The sequence below is a fragment of the Dermacentor albipictus genome, chromosome 5 (assembly GCF_038994185.2).
Source record: "Dermacentor albipictus isolate Rhodes 1998 colony chromosome 5, USDA_Dalb.pri_finalv2, whole genome shotgun sequence".
Taxonomy (NCBI): domain Eukaryota; kingdom Metazoa; phylum Arthropoda; class Arachnida; order Ixodida; family Ixodidae; genus Dermacentor; species Dermacentor albipictus.
In genome coordinates, this window is record NC_091825.1 from 6,444,363 (window position 1) to 6,463,197 (window position 18,835).

Below are 18,835 nucleotides of genomic sequence, written 5' to 3' on the forward strand. Positions count from 1 at the left end.
GACACCGTAGTGTTTACTTAAGTCACGTTGGCGAGTTAGTTAGTCCTAATCCACGATAGAATGCGTAAGCGCGACTGTACGAAAACGTATAAAGAAACAGAGACAACGCTGTCTCTGTTTAAATAATTGTTAAGCAACAATTATCATTGTTAATTTAGTAAGCGAATGTTTACAAGTACATAGGGCCGATAAAACTACTATCCTTACTTCGCATACCTATCAACTAATTCGCTATAGCGATGGGTGCTTCACCTTCGGGCTAAACTACTTTCACCTGCGGCTGCGCCCCGCGTCCGCCCTCGTTCGCTCGGGTACGACGCCGAGGCACGCCGACGCTCAGCGCAGGAACGGGCGCCCAAGAGCTGCGCTCTAAAACCACTGTGTGGCAAGCTTCCACCATTGCCATGTTGGAAAGCTCGGATAGGGATCCCACACGACGCAAGACAAACCGAACTCGTTGGTGGTGGCAATTTTCTTGTATTCACGTCCTTTACGCAGCGACTAACAAATGGAACAGAATCGAATTCCTTGTCGAACGTGCTTGCATGCGAGGTAAGCGCGAGACTTGGATCTCGTGAAAGATGCGCGAAAAAAAAGAAAACACGAGCTTGAAATGACAGCAGGCGTCAAACTGTGCTCCAAAAACCTGCCATGTCGTCTAAGAAATCTTGGTAGCTCGCCGAGAAGCGCACCTCTTGTAAGCAGCGACGCACGATATATTTTTTAAACGTGACTGTAGGAAGTTATTATTGTTTTCGTTCAACATTGCGGGGATAGGTGGCACAACGATCGGTATATTCACTCAATTAGAACACCTACTGTCTCTTTTTGAAGGCATAGGCCTATTCATGGTTTCAAATTTGGCGTTCTCAAAGAGCTATAGTGCACGCGACAAGTATCGTAACGTGGCAGGGGAGCGGCTGGTTGAACGCGGCGGCTTTCGCACCGCTGCTGTGCCCTCGCTCTCGGACGGCCCGGCGACACACCACCAATGACAGCTGCAACGCGCGGGCTGGTAAGCGCCACAGCGTTTCAATCTTTACGACAGCTGCTTCGGCGAAGACTCCTCTGGTGAGAACTGCCTGATCCCATTTAACTAACCGCAGTTGCTCGAGTTATGAGCTCCACAGGATCAGACGCGCAAGAGAGCCAAGTAGCGTTCCGGCAGTGGAGCAGAGGAGCATGGTTTGTTACATGGCGTCATAGGTAAGCGCTGAAAGGAGGCGTTGAAAGTCACGCTCATAAACTCTCTTTTCGAAGAGAGGCCTTCTTCTCGACCGTTTCGAAGCTGCCAGCGTGTTGCATATGTCGTCATATGCAAGATTACCATAAAATGTTACTGCTGGCCGATAGTTGACATCAATCAAGAAATGTTTTTGTACCTCCACGCCTCTTCATACTGTTACTGGGTATATATAATCTTTCTTCCACGCGCATCTGTGGTAAAACTGACGCTTTTAACTCATCTGCGCTTCCACGCGTCATGCGCTTGTGAAACGACCTTCCCGATATATCATGGTAGCTGAAGCTGACAAAGAAAGATTCCGTGACGACATAAACATTCATTTCTTACCTTAAATAACTTCTTGCCTGGGTTGTTTCTTGTATGCCTTTTTTCTGTCTTTTTTGATCTGAGGATTTTAAAGTTCGTGTAAACTTGATTTTTCTTTGTATTATTATTAACAAAGCGCTTTATGTTCTGTACGCTATACTATGTAAAACTTTTTGAAGCTTCCCTTACCCAACGTTAATTATTCGGGCCTGTAAGGTATTTTGAATAAATAAATAACTATGCAATATACTAGACAAGCTGAAGTAAGCGAAAATCTACGTTTTGAATTTCGATAAGAATTGCCACTTCTGGAAGCCCACTATCGCCTGCTCACACATGGCCGTGCTCGCCTACTTTGGAAGAACTTTAGCCACAATGCTTATCGGTGTCGCAGCTGTCGGGTCTCGCTAATTTTAATTGGCTTTGAACAGTCCACTAGCTTTTACACGCGCGAAACTTAAGTCAGACCAAGGTGAAAGATCCTTCAGGTGAGGTCACTGGTGAGGTGCGATCGACCGCCAGATAAAGTGCTAACGGCATGCGCCCCTCCGTCCTCTGGCAGCAAAGACTATGGCTACGTTTACATGAGCCCGACACAAGAGCGTCGAGTCAAAAATCAGGCAGACCAAGCCCCGCGTAACCGCGCTTAAATTAACTCGCTTCTGACGAGTCTGGACAACGGCGGCGCGTACCGTCGGGACGACATCAAGGAGTTCGAACTGACCTTCTGCTTTTTGCAGACGTTTGCAACAGCTCTGATTACGATTAGGTTGCACTGCACAGTACTTGTCTTTGCCATGTTCTACACTCCCCGATGCCGGCGCACAAAGTGCCAAGTCACAGTGGTTGCGCGCAAGTGTCCGCGCTGGATCAGGCTGGGTCAGTCGGTCTGACCTAGCCCAACTCGATACTTGTTAAGCCCGACCGGCTAGAGTTTACATGAACTGGTCAGGCCAATTACAGCTTCACAAGACCTCTCAACCCGCTTCTGCCGGGTTCATATAAACACCCTGTATCTTTCGACGAGGCAACTTAACTTCAAAACAGAAAAGCTTCTTTTCCTGTTGTGCAGTAAGCGGTGCTTCGCGGGAAATCCGAATGCAATGACACACTGCCAACGCGGGCGCCTTTTTCTCTCGGCCCGTGATCCTACTTTCGCATGCAGCTCAATAATTTCGATCTTTCCGCACAGCGACGGTTCAGAGCCTTGGAAGTTGTGTCGTACCACCTATCGGGCACCACGCGCCGTTGCTACACATCGTCTGCTCTAGCGCCCCTCCCAGGCAAGCCGTGCAGTGCAACCAGCAAAAACGTGTTACTTACAACGTGCTCCGTATACTCTATAAAATACGTATAAATTACCATAACCAGCAAGCACCCAAGGTTGCGTTTACCAGAGAGATCAGGTGCAGGATTCAAATCCCAAATTCACCTAGAAAATGCACCCGAAATTCAATCAGGGCAGGGGAACGAGCAGAGCTAAAGCTCTACTCAAACGGCAATGACGAGGAAGCGCTATTCGTGGACGCCGCGAAATATTCAAATCACCAAGCGTGTACAGCATTAGCAATTAATACAAAGCAAGAAAACGTAGACACGTGCTAAATAAAAGCCCGGGTATCTGAGGCTGCGGAGGAGGTTGCCATAGCTATGCGAAATTCCGCCAAAGGACGGATCTCAGGATGGTTGAAGCTGCAAGAATTCTAAGCAGTAAAGCCAAACTCATGCCATCTGAGGAATTTTACAAGGAAATCATCCGGTTCACAGCCCATACAGAGTGTGAATCCACCTCCAATCTTAAAGGGTGCCCATCGTGTTGCACGGGGAATCATTAACCGCGCCCGATTAGGGGCGACTCTGGCCGAAGAGGTCTTGAACCGGAAGGATATATAGGGATAGAGTTTTCTCATGCAGTGACATTACCCAATTCTATAGAAAGTCGATGTGTATATATCCATTTCCAAGAGCAAAATTGGAGAGATCTCAGGTGGTTGACTGGAGGCGTCTTCAAACCAGAACTTACACGAACCCAGTACAGTTTAACCGCATATTTCAAGAATTATACCCTGATGTTAAATGTAAATTATGTGATGATCAAGGAGCCACCTTGAATCTTATGCTACAGGATTACGAAATAATTCAGAGGCGAATTGCCGTCCCCGCGGATGAACTAGAGGCGTGGTGGAGAGGCGAACTGACTAGCTGAGGTCTCCAGAATCAATTTTGGGCCCTCCAGCAAGCCCTGGAAGATCCTGAGAGACTGCGCCCCCGAGAGGATGCGCCCTCGGCGTAGACCCAGGCCATGAAGTTGCAGGATATTCGATAAAGTTGTCACGCACACACTACCTGGTCCAGCCTTGGGTATGTGCGCCAGCGGGCGCTCAGCCTTGGCATGTTATAACTATAGGCGCCTTGGCAGACACGGCTTTTCAGGGAGCAGCTGTGGACAAAAATTGTCAGCGGCTGTATACGTGGCCGCGTTGTTTTTATTATCGCGGTGAGGAGATTCTGGGAACGGCCACGAAGGGAGTGGCGCAGCCGACACCGGGCCACAGCGCGTTTGCGGTTGTCCATCGCCTGCGACGCCTGGCTCGGAAAGCGCTGCAGCCGTCTTGTCCCCTCTCAGGGCTGGTAAGAGTGTCTTATTTAATGCGATCACATTTCATACTACAGACAGATAGCACTTGGACAATTTAGCAAGGGCACCCCATGTCCCTGTCGGCTTCGACGGAGCTGCAGCTTTGTCTGGTTCACCGCAGTTGCAACATCGCACAGTTGGAAAAACTTTTTCCTGCGAGATATGGATAACTATGCACGCCTTTTAGGTATTTAGGCACTGTATGAAAGTTACTAGGCATGTATTATGCATCGTTCGTGATGCGAAATCGTCAAATGGCCCATTAACAAAAAAGCCGGCGTCTGTCGCCTCTAGCAGCGAAACGGCACTACAACTCGCATTGCCTGTGACGCCATGCCACGAGCACGCCTGGACGGCGTTCCCACAGGCTGCGAGGCCACTTCACCAGCTGTGCCTCCACGGAGCAGAGCGGACGAAAGGGAAGACCCGTTGCCGCTCGCGCCAGGCGTTACGTGGGGGGAAAGGGCCACGGTGCCAGCAGTGGCGTAACCAGAAATTTCGTCCGTGGGCGGCTCACTTTGCAGCTCGGCCTCCTCCTTATAGAATTAGCCGAGGGATCAATATATATATATATATAAGTCCCGTCTCATAAAACTCCTTGGGTTGCTGCCTCAAACACCTGTAGATGACTACACGTCATCTTCCGACACGAATCTGGTTTCCTTGAGCAGTTTTATCGAATCTTACCAAATGTGCAAGACGCAAGGCAACAGGTCTGGGCTGCATGAGGGATGTTGCGGCGTTTTCCACTTGAACTTGAACAGTTCCCAGAAGACTTCCGGTTAAGCCGTCAGGAGCAACAGAAGTTACACTAGCCTATAAACTTACAGGACCCTCCAGCTGGCATCAGCTTTGTTGGGGAGTTGGAGTATTTGACAATGAATTGTATAGTAAAGTGCAACAACAAAAAAAGCCCGCACCTGAATTCGACACATTGCGTACGTTCTTTTATCTGAAAACATCAAGAATATGTGCCTGCAGTGTAGTATGGGGCAAAATACTTCTTTTTTTCTTGGCTAACTTGACTCTCGTAAATGACTGACCGGAAGTTCTCTGGGGTCATGAATGCAGTGCTGCCACAACGCGGATGAAAAAGTTCTATTAACGACATCAGCGACGTGGGAACGGGCAATGTCGTGAAGCAAGATGTTCCCAATGCTGAATTTCCCACGTCGTTTGTTCTTGATTGCGACACGCAGCCGATCTGACCTTTCACAATATCTGAAACGATTTAGTCTCTCCAGGCTTAGAACATTCGATCAATAATGGCCCCTAACGATCTAAAAAGAAGTCAACAATTTTCCGGCAGAAATGACGGCCTTTGCTTTCCTTGGGAGTGGTGAATTCAAATGCTTCCACTGTAAGCTTTGCCGTAGTGTTTCATGCTAGTAGTAGCGGCACCATGAGTCATCCCCGGTCACAATTGCAGACAAAAAGTTAAATTATGGGGTTTTACGTGCCAAAACCACTTTCTGATTATGAGGCACGCCGTAGTGGAGGACTCCGGAAATTTCGACCACCTGGGGTTCTTTAACGTGCACCTAAATCTAAGTACACGGGTGTTTTCGCATTTCGCCCCCATCGAAATGCGGCCGCCGTGGCCGGGATTCGATCCCGCGACCTCGTGCGCAGCAGCCCAACACCATAGCCAATGAGCAACCACGGCGGGTAGACAAAAAGTCGTCTCCCTCATCTGGGGTTCTTTGACGAGCACTTAAATCTAAGTACACGAGTGTTCTCGCATTTCGCCTCCATCGAAATGCAGCCGCCGTGACCGGCATTCGATCCCGCGACCTCGTGCTCAGCAGCCCAACACCATAGCCACTGAGCAACCACGGCCTTTTTAATTTTGTTGGGGATGATTGCATGGTGGCTTTGGCCCGGCCATGGATCGTCTTTGTAACTTTCATGTCCTTCTTTGAACAGTTTGCTACAACGCTCCACAGTGGCCAATGAAACGCAATGTTCAACGCATACGGCAGCCATACGGCGAATAATTTCTTTTTGGGAAACATCTTCATTTGTCAAAAACATCACGACACCAAGCTGTTCAACGTTTGGAGTGCCCATTATGTCACGTAACCATGTTCAACCCAGTGTATGAGAGCATTAAAGAACATTTAACCTCACCTCTGCATGTCACTTGTAAATGAGAAGCGTATGTTCTACGCGTATGCCTCGAAAATAATGATCCGAACCATTATTGCGCGGGGCGGGTTGTCTCACTTTCATTTGACTCACCTTCGTACATTAGAAATGTGAAGATACAGCTTGATACAGGGAAAAAAATTGTCACTGGAAACAAAGTTCACTGCGCATATGCACAAAACCTCGCAACAAGATATTTAAATATATGCATAAGTCACCAATAAATCTACGCTGTCAAGAAAAAGTCACTATATATAATGCGTCCGACAAGGCAAATAAACAGGTTGCGCAACCACAGATTCACAGATCACAGCACCACACCTCCCTCCACCCCCAAAATGTATTGCGTGCGACGGAAGGCGGCGCGCTTCCTCCCCGCTTTTCTCCCTTGCGCACACAAGACTGAGCCACCATCATCGGCTCCCCCCCTCCCCCTCCCCCCACGCTTTCACTCGCACATAGAGCATGCGGCGCGCGGTCACGATGTTATCGCCCTTGGCGTTTATTTATAGACAAGAACGGCACCGAGAGCGGCGCTGCTGCGCCGGCGTTGAGAGCGCCGCATGCGGAGCAAAATTCTATTAGCCGGTGGTACCCCTCTCCCATCTCTCGTTCGCGCCGCCTTGATTGCCTCCTGCACTGCGCGTGTTTGGGCACGTTTCGTGCCGCGCGCGGTGTGTGCGCGTGGACATTTCTTTCGAAGGGCGGTGTACAGTCTCTCTCACATTTAGGGGAAAACTCGAAGCGCATTGCATCGCGATGCGGCGAGCGCTTGAGTCAAGCGGCGGCAGCAGCTCGAGGGGCGGGATCTGGAACGGCGTCGTCTGCTACGGCGACGCACGCTGGCCGCATTGTCGAGAAACGTTCTACTGTCAGGTGCAGGGCAGGTGTCAGGTGTTTCACCGTGTTCGACTCCCATTGTTGAGTGCTTTGTTTTCCTTTCGAGTCAAACAAAGACTGAGCACGTTGCGCGCACATCTTGGTGCGTTTTGTCGCTGCTCATTACGGTAGCACACACAGTGAAGAAATATACGTGCACACGCTCAGTACTCCGGCCTTTCGAAAGAACAAATGAACCATGTTGTCAAAAGAAGTTTGTGGAACTCCATTATCGCCAATGAAGGATCAGAGTGTGGCGACGCACAACGTTTAGTAAAGAATATCAGCTCAGTTCCCGCAGTACCGATGAAATCGGTGCATTGCCCCTGACAGTACCACGCTTCCCGAAAATGCGGCCAGCGCGCGCCGCCGTAGCAGACGACGCAGATCACGACACTGCCCCTCAAGCGTGTGCGCCTGCTCGAGCTGCTGCCGCCGCACGACTACATTGCTTGCCGCATCGCGACGCAATACGTTCCGAGTTTTCCCCTTAGTGTGAAACAAACTGCACACGCTATATTTGCCTTTAAGAAGATCGGTACGCTTGACGATTATTTTTATGGCTGCAATGCGGCGAAACGGCAGCGTCTGCTTAACCATGTAAGGGACGCTGAGCAGGTAATTGGAAACGACATCGTATGTGCCGCCGGAAAAATCGTCAGCACTACGATGCGGCACATACATACGGCACCTACGAGCTAAAGTCATTTTTGCAGTTTCTCACATTATGTTTGCTACAAATCCGTGTTGTCTCTGATGGCGACAACGGACTTCTATCGACACTGTGCGGAAATAAACAAGATATATCGCTGCATAGCACAAGTTCGACATGCGCACACAACTTTAACTAGTACGTCCCCTACAATATGGAATAGAGGCAGCAATGTAGACAGCTTGCTCATTTTTTAACAGTACTCAAGAGACGGAAGTTGAAAGTATTATTAATCATTCCTGCTTCAGCGATGCCGGCGCGACCAAGACGCGGGTGTGTATCGTCCAGTAACCCGATCGATCGGTGCGGTGGTGAAGCGGGAATGAACTCCGGTCATGTTCAATGCATCATGCACATATTCAATTTCTCGGCACGCGTGAACTTCGGCCACTGCTAGCGCATACAACAGACGTGGTTTCCATTCTTAGACAGCGCACACACAAACGAAACACGAGAAAGAAGACAGGACAAGCGCTCGTTCAACTTAAAGTTTTTATATGAATAAAAGGATTATGTACCGAGAAATTATTAATTTCACGTGGGTTACGTATAGAAACCGTCATACACTCAGGAGTGATCAATAAACGAGCTCGCTTCGTTTGCCAGATGTTTACTTCGCTCGGCGCATAATCATGTCTGTCGTCTGCTTCTTTCGTACCATTTTCTTGTGAATCGGCAGAATTTCACTGGTGGCATCAACCTTTTCATGTTTACATTGCTGTCGTGACAGTTAACAACACAATAATAATTTCCGGTCATCCGAAGAGGCGCCGTCGCAAACATGAGACGTTTCGCGCGCTGCGCGAACTGAACGCGGGCGCGACCGCGAAGGGAAGCGGGGACGGAAACCACCGTTGGAGATGAAATCGTGCCGCCAGGGGAGAAACGAGCGCTGGCGTCTAGGATGAAACTTGGCGTGCGGTCGTCTATACGGGACATGAGGGCAACGGCAGGAATGCGCCTGGAGTCTTCATATAGCTCCTGTTCCAATAATATTATAATATCCGGCAACTGAAGCGTCCCGTGGCCCATTACTTTCCGCAAAAGAAGTAACAAAATTGAACTTTCACCATGCGACAATTCGCTGCGCCGCAACAATGTATTCTTTTTTTTTTCCCTTGTGGGCCGGGGGGCGGCGAAATAGAATAACGCCAAGGAAAGCATGTTGGCTACAATGGAATGTCTACTTTTGGCACCTAGTGTGGCTACCGAGGAAATATCGTAGAAAATGTGTGACGCTTGGTCCACAGAAAACCATACGCATACTGCTCGGTATCCTACACCGGCGAGACAAATTTTTCCGGAGAGGTTGCGCTCAAGCGAACGCGTTGCAATCAATCGAGTCCCCGCGGTGCTGGCGGCGAGCGACTATGCATGGTTTCTCTTTCTCGTCTGCTAGCCAGAAAGCGTTCAAAACTCTGCCAGATGAAAATGTAGTCGGCCAGAGAAAAACAAACGCGCATCCAAGTGCGCCGCGCGGTTGTCGATGCAGCACGAGAAAAACGCATGCGCTCTGGGTGGATCGGCAGCCCGCGAGTTGCGAGAACAAAAACAAAAGGAAAAAAAATGAGAAAGAGGCTCAATATATCCTCGCGAATAAAAGTCTAGGTAGAAAAAAAAATCAGAACTTAGTTACAATGGTGGCTTTAGTGTCTTGACATGGATGCTTTGGCGCAGGCGAAAAAAAAAATGTTCATATTCTTTTCTGTGACCTGACGGCACAAATGAACCACCACAACGCTTTGTCTCATCGGACCTCGCTGCGTGCTTTGTCAACTTGTTTGATAATATGTTGATTTGGCTTGTCTCGTTGTATGGCCCGATGTACGACTTTAGAAAAAAAGTTGATGCACCTTTGGCGTCGAATGTTTACAACAGCATTAAACCCACAAAGTTCCGGAATTGAAAATCTAAAACACACTTTGGAAATGTCACTGCACCTTTCGCATCAAAATCTTATGAGAACTTTATACCCACAAAGTTTCGGAATTGAAATCCAAGCGCTCCGTAGATTCCGCGGCCTCCGCGAGATGCCGAGACAAGCCCGCTCGCGATCAAAACACCCTTCAAATTTTGTGCTCGGTGGGGCTCCTTGCGTTACCATATGTGACTCCCGATGCATGGGCGTTGCCACGAAATCCTGCCCGATTTCGCAATGTTCGAACTAAAATGTCTTTTCGAGCGTGAATTAAGAGCATTCTAGACAAAATCGAGCATGATTTCCGGCGCCGGGAGTTGTTTTGGTCGGCGGCACATGACATCACTAAAAAATTAGAAGCAAGCAAAGAGGTCTTGACTCTTCACGCATCTTCCGCCAGTCGGATGGCGTGTTGCTGTGAAGTAAGGGTCCTCGCTCCACAGCAGAGCTTCCCAGGCCTCTCTACAATTTGTTTGCTTTAGCCCCAGGGGAGCTAGCGCTCCCCAGGCGCCAGCTTGCAGGCGCCGCCATGCGATTGCCTCTATATTGTCGAGACTTTTATCCGGTCGTGGCACCAGTCTCCTGCGTAGCCGATAATTTTCGACAATTTCTGTATAATCTTGCAGACGCTCGTCCATGTTCCGGTAGTCGGGCGGTTCCACAGCCCGACTACCGCGTCAGTCTGGTCTGGACTTCGCGCTCCATCAATTTCCCCATGCGGAGGTTAAGGAAATGGGTTTCCGAGTTGCGGCTTCTCATGGTGGCGGCCGTTACGGGGGCACCTCGGGCGTCGACCACCGAGGCGTCCGCCGCATCCGACTTGCCACTTGGCGCGTCCACGTACGCCACCGACTTGCTGTCCATCGAATCGAAGCGTTTGATTAGCGTTCTGCTCTCGTTTCCCTCCTTTTCGTATTGAATATGGGATGCATGTTACGAGCGAGGGGGGGAATGATTAGATTTTCTCGGTAGTCCAGCGGGGTGTTTGTCTTGCCTCGTAGTCCCGTATCTGTTTGCAGGCCTACCATTTCGAGGATAGCTCTGCCCGTGGTCGTTTGGCCTAATCTTTCGAGCTGCGAAATTCTGACAGCCTCCGCTATTTCATCCGAGGAATTGTGCACTCCCATAGAGAGGAGTTTCTCTGTGGAGGTGCTAATTAGTAAGCCTAAGGTCCTCTTTATGCACCGTCGAATGAGCGAGTCGAGTTTCCTCCTCTCCTCTGACCTGATGTTTAAGAACACGCGGCTTATTACGTATGGATGGATTAGTTTAAGCAAGTTTCTTTCCTTCAGGCCTCGTCCTTTCAGCGCGAAACTTCTAAATATGCTAAGGGCTTACGTGGCAAATCCCTCTAGTTTTTTTATTGTCCCATCATTATGTCCATTTTCCTGTATGAAAAGTCCAAATAATTTGATTTGGTTTACTTTTGGAACTAGTTTCCCCTCTACTTTAATGTGAAATTCCCAGGTACGCTGGCACCTTTGGGCTGTAGACGAATAATTCCGATTTTTTGCGGAGAGCATGAGAGACCCCAAGTGGAAGCATGGTCCACGCTACTGGGGCACGCTACCGTGCAGGCACCTGTCATGACTGCCCCTTTCTTGACGCAGGCCTACCTTGTGTTGGTCTTTCGAAGCCTTCCCGCCTATACCTTGCAAGCATCGAAGGCACAGCATACCGCCGCCTCACAGTTTCTGGCCAACTTTTCAAGGGAACAAGGACAGGAGCTGCTACGTGGCCGCTGATTCCCACCATTACGGATGCTCTCATCTGGCAACCTGGAGCCACCTTGACATGCCTTAACACGCCTCCCTTCCGCTGCCAGCGGGGGCACGCTACCGCGCAGGCACCTCTTATGACTTCCCCTTTCTTGACGCAGGCCTACCTTGTGTTGGTCTTTCGAAGTCTTCCCGCCTACCATGCAAGCATCGAGGGCACCGCACACCGCCGCCTCACAGTTTCTGGCCAACTTTTCAACGGAACAAGGACAGCAGCTGATACGTGGCTGCTGATTCCCACCATTACTGATGCTCTCCTCTGGCAACCTGGAGCCACCCTGTGCGTTGTCAACGCCGCTGGTACATTTAGCACGCCTCCCTTCCGCTGCCAGTCGGGGAACGCTACCGCGCAGGCACCTGTCATGACTGTTCCTTTCTTGACGCAGGCCTACCTTGTGTTGCTCTTTCGAAGCCTTCCCGCCTACCTTGCAAGCATCGAGGGTACAGCACACCGCCGACTCACAGTTTCTGGCCAACTTTTCAACGGAACAAGGACAGGAGCCGATACATGGCCGCTGATTCCCGCCATTACTGATGCTCTCATCTGGCAACCTGGAGCCACCTTGTGCGTGGTCTACGCCGCTGGTCTATTTAACCCGCCTCCCTTCCGCTGCCAGTCGGGGAACGCTACCGCGCAGGCACTTGTCATGACTGTTCCTTTCTTGACGCAGGCCTACCTTGTGTTGCTCTTTCGAAGCCTTCCCGCCTACCTTGCAAGCAACGAGGGTACAGCACACCGCCGCCTCACAGTTTCTGGCCAACTTTTCAACAGAACAAGGACAGGAGCTGATACGCGGCCGCTGATTCCCAGCATTAGTGAAGCTCTCATCTGGCAACCTGGAGCCACCTTGTGCGTGGTCAACGCCGCTGGTCTATTTAACCCGCCTCCCTTCCGCTGCCAGTCGGGGCACGCTACCGCGCAGGCACCTGTCATGACTGTCCCTGTCTTGACGCAGGCCTACCTTGTGTTGGTCTTTCGAAGCCTTCCCGCCTACCTTGCAAGCATTGAGGGCCCAGCCTACCGCCGCCTCACAGTATCTGGCGAACTTTTCAACGGAACAAGGACAGGAGCTGATACGTGGCTGCTGATTCCCACAATTACTGATGCTCTCATCTGGCAACCCGGAGCCACCTTGTGCGTGGTCTACGCCGCTGGTCTATTTAACCGGCCTCCATTCCGCTGCCAGTCTGGGCACGCTACCGCGCAGGCACCTGTCATGACTGTCCCTTTCTTGACGCAGGCCTACCTTGTGTTGGTCTTTCGAAGCCTTCCCGCCTACCTTGCAAGCATCGAGGGCCCAGCCTACGGCCGCGTCACAGTTTCTGGCCAACTTTTTAACCGAACAAGGACAGGAGCTGATACGTGCCCGCTGATTCCCAGAATTACTGGTGCTCTCATCTGGCAACCTGGAGCCACCTTGTGCGTGGTCAACGCCGCTGGTCCATTTAACACGCCTCCCTTCCGCTGCCAGTTGGGGCACGCTACCGCGCAGGCCCCTGTCATGACTGTCCCTGTCTTGACGTAGGCCTACCTTGTGTTTGTCTTTCGAAGCCTTCCCGCCTACCTTGCAAGCATCGAGGGTACAGCACACCGCCGACTCACAGTTTCTGGCCAACTTTTCAACGGAACAAGGACAGGAGCCGATACATGGCCGCTGATTCCCGCCATTACTGATGCTCTCATCTGGCAACCTGGAGCCACCTTGTGCGTGGTCTACGCCGCTGGTCTATTTAACCCGCCTCTGTGGAGGTGCTAATTAGTAAGCCTAAGGTCCTCTTTATGCACCGTCGAATGAGCGAGTCTGTTCCTTTCTTGACGCAGGCCTACCTTGTGTTGCTCTTTCGAAGCCTTCCCGCCTACCTTGCAAGCAACGAGGGTACAGCACACCGCCGCCTCACAGTTTCTGGCCAACTTTTCAACAGAACAAGGACAGGAGCTGATACGCGGCCGCTGATTCCCAGCATTAGTGAAGCTCTCATCTGGCAACCTGGAGCCACCTTGTGCGTGGTCAACGCCGCTGGTCTATTTAACCCGCCTCCCTTCCGCTGCCAGTCGGTGCACGCTACCGCGCTGGCACCTGTCATGACTGTCCCTTTCTTGACGCAGGCCTACCTTGTGTTGGTCTTTCGAAACCTTCCCGCCTACCTCGCAAGCATCGAGGGCCCATCCTACCGCCGCCTCACAGTTTCTGGCCAACTTTTCAACAGAACAAGGACAGCAGGTGATACGTGGCCGCTGATTCCCACCATTACTGATGCTCTCATCGGGCAAACTGGAGCCACCTTGTGCGTGGTCAATGCCGCTGGTCTATTTAACCCGCCTCCCTTCCGCTGCCAGTCGGTGCACGCTACCGCGCAGGCACCTGTCATGACTGTCCCTTTCTTGACGCAGGCCTACCTTGTGTTGGTCTTTCGAAGCCTTCCCGCCTACCTTGCAAGCATCGAGGGCACAGCACACCGCAGCCTCACAGTTTCTGGCCAACGTTTCAACGGAACAAGGTCAGGAGCTGATACGTGGCCGCTGATTCCCACCATTACTGATGCTCTCATCTGGCAAACTGGAGCCACCTTGTGCGTGGTCAATGCCGCTGGTCTATTTAACCCGCCTCCCTTCCGCTGCCAGTCGGTGCACGCTACCGCGCAGGCACCTGTCATGACTGTCCCTTTCTTGACGCAGGCCTACCTTGTGTTGGTCTTTCGAAGCCTTCCCGCCTACCTTGCAAGCATCGAGGGCACAGCACACCGCAGCCTCACAGTTTCTGGCCAACTTTTCAACGGAACAAGGTCAGGAGCTGATACGTGGCCGCTGATTCCCGGAATTACTGATGCTCTCATCTGGCGACCTGGAGCCAGCTTGTGCGTGGTCAACGCCGCTGGTCTATTTAACACGCCTCCTTTCCGCTGCCAGTTGGGGCACGCTACCGCGCAGGCACCTGTCATGACTGTCCCTTTCTTGACGCAGGCCTACCTTCTGTTAGTCTTTCGAAGCCTTCCCGCCTACCTTGCAAGCATCGAGGGCACAGCACACCGCCGCCTCACAGTTTCTGGCCAACTTTTCAACGGAACAAGGTCAGGAGCTGATACGTGGCCGCTGATTCCCAGAATTACTGATGCTCTCATCTGGCGACCTGGAGCCACCTTGTGCGTGGTCAACGCCGCTGGTCTATTTAACCCGCCTCCCTTCCGCTGCCAGTCGGGGCACGCTACCGTGCAGGCCCCTGCCATGACTGTCCCTGTCTTGACGCAGGCCTACCTTGTGTTGGTCTTTCGAAGCCTTCCGGCCTGCCTTGCAAGCATCGAGGGCACAGCACACCGCAGCCTCACAGTTTCTGGCCAACTTTTCAACGGAACAAGGACAGCAGCTGATACGTGGCCGCTGATTCCCACCATTTCTGATGCTCTCATCTGGCGACCTGGAGCCACCTTGTGCGTGGTCAACGCAGCTGGTCTATTTAACCCGCCTCCCTTCCGCTGCCAGTCGGGGCACGCTACCGCGCAGGCACCTGTCATGACTGTCCCTGTCTTGACGCAGGCCTACCTTGTGTTGGTCTTTCGAAGCCTTCCCGCCTACCTTGCAAGCATTGAGGGCCCAGCCTACCGCCGCCTCACAGTATCTGGCGAACTTTCCAACGGAACAAGGACAGGAGCTGATACGTGGCTGCTGATTCCCACAATTACTGATGCTCTCATCTGGCAACCCGGAGCCACCTTGTGCGTGGTCTACGCCGCTGGTCTATTTAACCCGCCTCCATTCCGCTGCCAGTCTGGGCACGCTACCGCGCAGGCACCTGTCATGACTGTCCCTTTCTTGACGCAGGCCTACCTTGTGTTGGTCTTTCGAAGCCTTCCCGCCTACCTTGCAAGCATCGAGGGCCCAGCCTACGGCCGCGTCACAGTTTCTGGCCAACTTTTTAACCGAACAAGGATAGGAGCTGATACGTGCCCGCTGATTCCCAGAATTACTGGTGCTCTCATCTGGCAACCTGGAGCCACCTTGTGCGTGGTCAACGCCGCTGGTCCATTTAACACGCCTCCCTTCCGCTGCCAGTTGGGGCACGCTACCGCGCAGGCCCCTGTCATGACTGTCCCTGTCTTGACGTAGGCCTACCTTGTGTTTGTCTTTCGAAGCCTTCCCGCCTACCTTGCAAGCATCGAGGGCCCAGCATACCGCCGCCTCATAGTTTCTGGCCAACGTTTCAACGGAACAAGGACATGAGCCGATATATGGCCGATGATTCCCGAAATTACTGATGCTCTCATCTGGCAACCTGGAGCCACCTTGTGCGTGGTCTACGCCGCTGGTCTATTTAACCCGCCTCCCTTCCGCTGCCAGTCGGGGAACGCTACCGCGCAGGCACTTGTCATGACTGTTCCTTTCTTCATGCAGGCCTACCTTGTGTTGCTCTTTCGAAGCCTTCCCACCTACCTTGCAAGCATCGAGGGTACAGCACACCGCCTCCTCACAGTTTCTGGCCAACTTTTCAAGAGAACAAGGACAGGAGCTGATACGTGGCCGCTGATTCCCACCATTAGTGAAGCTGCCATCGGGCAACCTGGAGCCACCTTGTGCGTGGTCAACGCCGCTGGTCTATTTAACCCGCCTCCCTTCCGCTGCCAGTCGGTGCACGCTACCGCGCTGGCACCTGTCATGACTGTCCCTTTCTTGACGCAGGCCTACCTTGTGTTGGTCTTTCGAAGCCTTCCCGCCTACCTTGCAAGCATCGAGGGCCCATCCTACCGCCGCCTCACAGTTTCTGGCCAACTTTTCAACGGAACAAGGACAGCAGATGATAAGTGGCCGCTGATTCCCACCATTTCTGATGCTCTCATCTGGCAACCTGGAACCACCTTGTGCGTTGTCAACGCCGCTGGTCTATTTAACCCGCCTCCCTTCCGCTGCCAGTCGGGGCACGCTACCGAGCAGGCACCTGTCATGACTGTCCCTTTCTTGACGCAGGCCTACCTTGTGTTGGTCGTTCGAAGCCTTCCCGCCTACCTTGCAAGCATCGAGGGCCCAGCCTACGGCCGCGTCACAGTTTCTGGCCAACTTTTCAACCGAACAAGGACAGGAGCTGATACGTGCCCGCTGATTCCTAGAATTACTGGTGCTCTGATCTGGCAACCTGGAGCCACCTTGTGCGTGGTCAACGCCGCTGGTCCATTTAACACGCCTCCCTTCCGCTGCCAGTTGGGGCACGCTACCGCGCAGGCACCTGTCATGACTGTCCCTTTCTTGACGCAGGCCTACCTTCTGTTGGTCTTTCGAAGCCTTCCCGCCTACCTTGCAAGCATCGAGGGCACAGCACACCGCCGCCTCACAGTTTCTGGCCAACTTTCAACGGAACAAGGTCAGGAGCTGATACGTGGCCGCTGATTCCCAGAATTACTGATGCTCTCATCTGGCGACCTGGAGCCACCTTGTGCGTGGTCAACGCCGCTGGTCTATTTAAACCGCCTCCCTTCCGCTGCCAGTCGGGGCACGCTACCGTGCAGGCCCCTGTCATGACTGTCCCTGTCTTGACGCAGGCCTAACTTGTGTTGGTCTTTCGAAGCCTTCCCGCCTGCCTTGCAAGCATCGAGGGCCCATCCTACCGCCGCCTCACAGTTTCTGGCCAACTTTTCAACGTAACAAGGACAGGAGCCGATACGTCGCCGGTGATTCCCACGATTACTGATGCTCTCATCTGGCGACCTGGAGCCACCTTGTGCGTGGTCTACGCCGCTGGTCTATTTAACCCGCCTCCCTTCCGCTGCCAGTCGGGGAACGCTACCGCGCAAGCACTTGTCATGACTGTTCCTTTCTTGACGCAGGCCTACCTTGTGTTGCTCTTTCGAAGCCTTCCCGCCTACCTTGCAAGCATCGAGGGCACAGCACACCGCCGCCTCACAGTTTCTAGCCAACTTTTCAACGGAACAAGGTCAGGAGCTGATACGTGGCCGCTGATTCCCAGAATTACTGATGCTCTCATCTGGCGACCTGGAGCCACCTTGTGCGTGGTCAACGCCGCTGGTCCATTTAACCCGCCTCCCTTCCGCTGCCAGTCGGGGCACGCTACCGTGCAGGCCCCTGTCATGACTGTCCCTGTCTTGACGCAGGCCTACCTTGTGTTGGTCTTTCGAAGCCTTCCCGCCTGCCTTGCAAGCATCGAGGGCACAGCACACCGCAGCCTCACAGTTTCTGGCCAACTTTTCAACGGAACAAGGACAGCAGCTGATACGTGGCCGCTGATTCCCACCATTTCTGATGCCCTCATCTGGCAACCTGGAGCCACCTTGTGCGTGGTCAACACCGCTGGTCTATTTAACCCGCCTCCCTTCCGCTGCCAGTCGGGGCACGCTACCGCGCAGGCACCTGTCATGACTGTCCCTGTCTTGACGCAGGCCTACCTTGTGTTGGTCTTTCGAAGCCTTCCCGCCTACCTTGCATGCATTGAGGGCCCATCCTACCGCCGCCTCACAGTTTCTGGCCAACTTTTCAACGGAACAAGGCCAAGAGCTGATACGTGGCCGCTGATTCCCACCATTTCTGATGCTCTCATCTGGCGACCTGGAGCCACCTTGTGCGTGGTCAACGCCGCTGGTCTATTTAACCCGCCTCCCTTCCGCTGCCAGTCGGGGCACGCTACCGCGCAGGCACCTGTCATGACTGTCCCTGTCTTGACGCAGGCCTACCTTGTGTTGGTCTTTCGAAGCCTTCCCGCCTACCTTGCAAGCATTGAGGGCCAAGCCTACCGCCGCCTCACAGTATCTGGCGAACTTTTCAACGGAACAAGGACAGGAGCTGATACGTGGCTGCTGATTCCCACAATTACTGATGCTCTCATCTGGCAACCCGGAGCCACCTTGTGCGTGGTCTACGCCGCTGGTCTATTTAACCCGCCTCCATTCCGCTGCCAGTCTGGGCACGCTACCGCGCAGGCACCTGTCATGACTGTCCCTTTCTTGACGCAGGCCTACCTTGTGTTGGTCTTTCGAAGCCTTCCCGCCTACCTTGCAAGCATTGAGGGCCCAGCCTACGGCCGCGTCACAGTTTCTGGCCAACTTTTTAACCGAACAAGGACAGGAGCTGATACGTGCCCGCTGATTCCCAGAATTACTGGTGCTCTCATCTGGCAACCTGGAGCCACCTTGTGCGTGGTCAACGCCGCTGGTCCATTTAACACGCCTCCCTTCCGCTGCCAGTTGGGGCACGCTACCGCGCAGGGCCCTG

General features: G+C 52.6%; 1 protein-coding gene across 4 annotated transcripts in view; it reads left to right on the forward strand.

Moving 5' to 3' along the window:
- The first annotated feature begins 789 nt into the window (after positions 1 to 789).
- The window catches only part of LOC135917173 (uncharacterized), a 283,550-nt gene continuing 265,504 nt past the window's right edge, over positions 790 to 18,835 (forward strand). For all 4 annotated transcript variants that reach the window (XM_065450680.1, XM_065450681.1, XM_065450678.1 and 1 more), the window contains exon 1: positions 790 to 1,015. In XM_065450680.1, the coding sequence (XP_065306752.1) occupies positions 992 to 1,015 (24 nt within the window). In that variant the 5' untranslated portion in view covers positions 790 to 991. The remainder of the gene's footprint in view (positions 1,016 to 18,835) is intronic.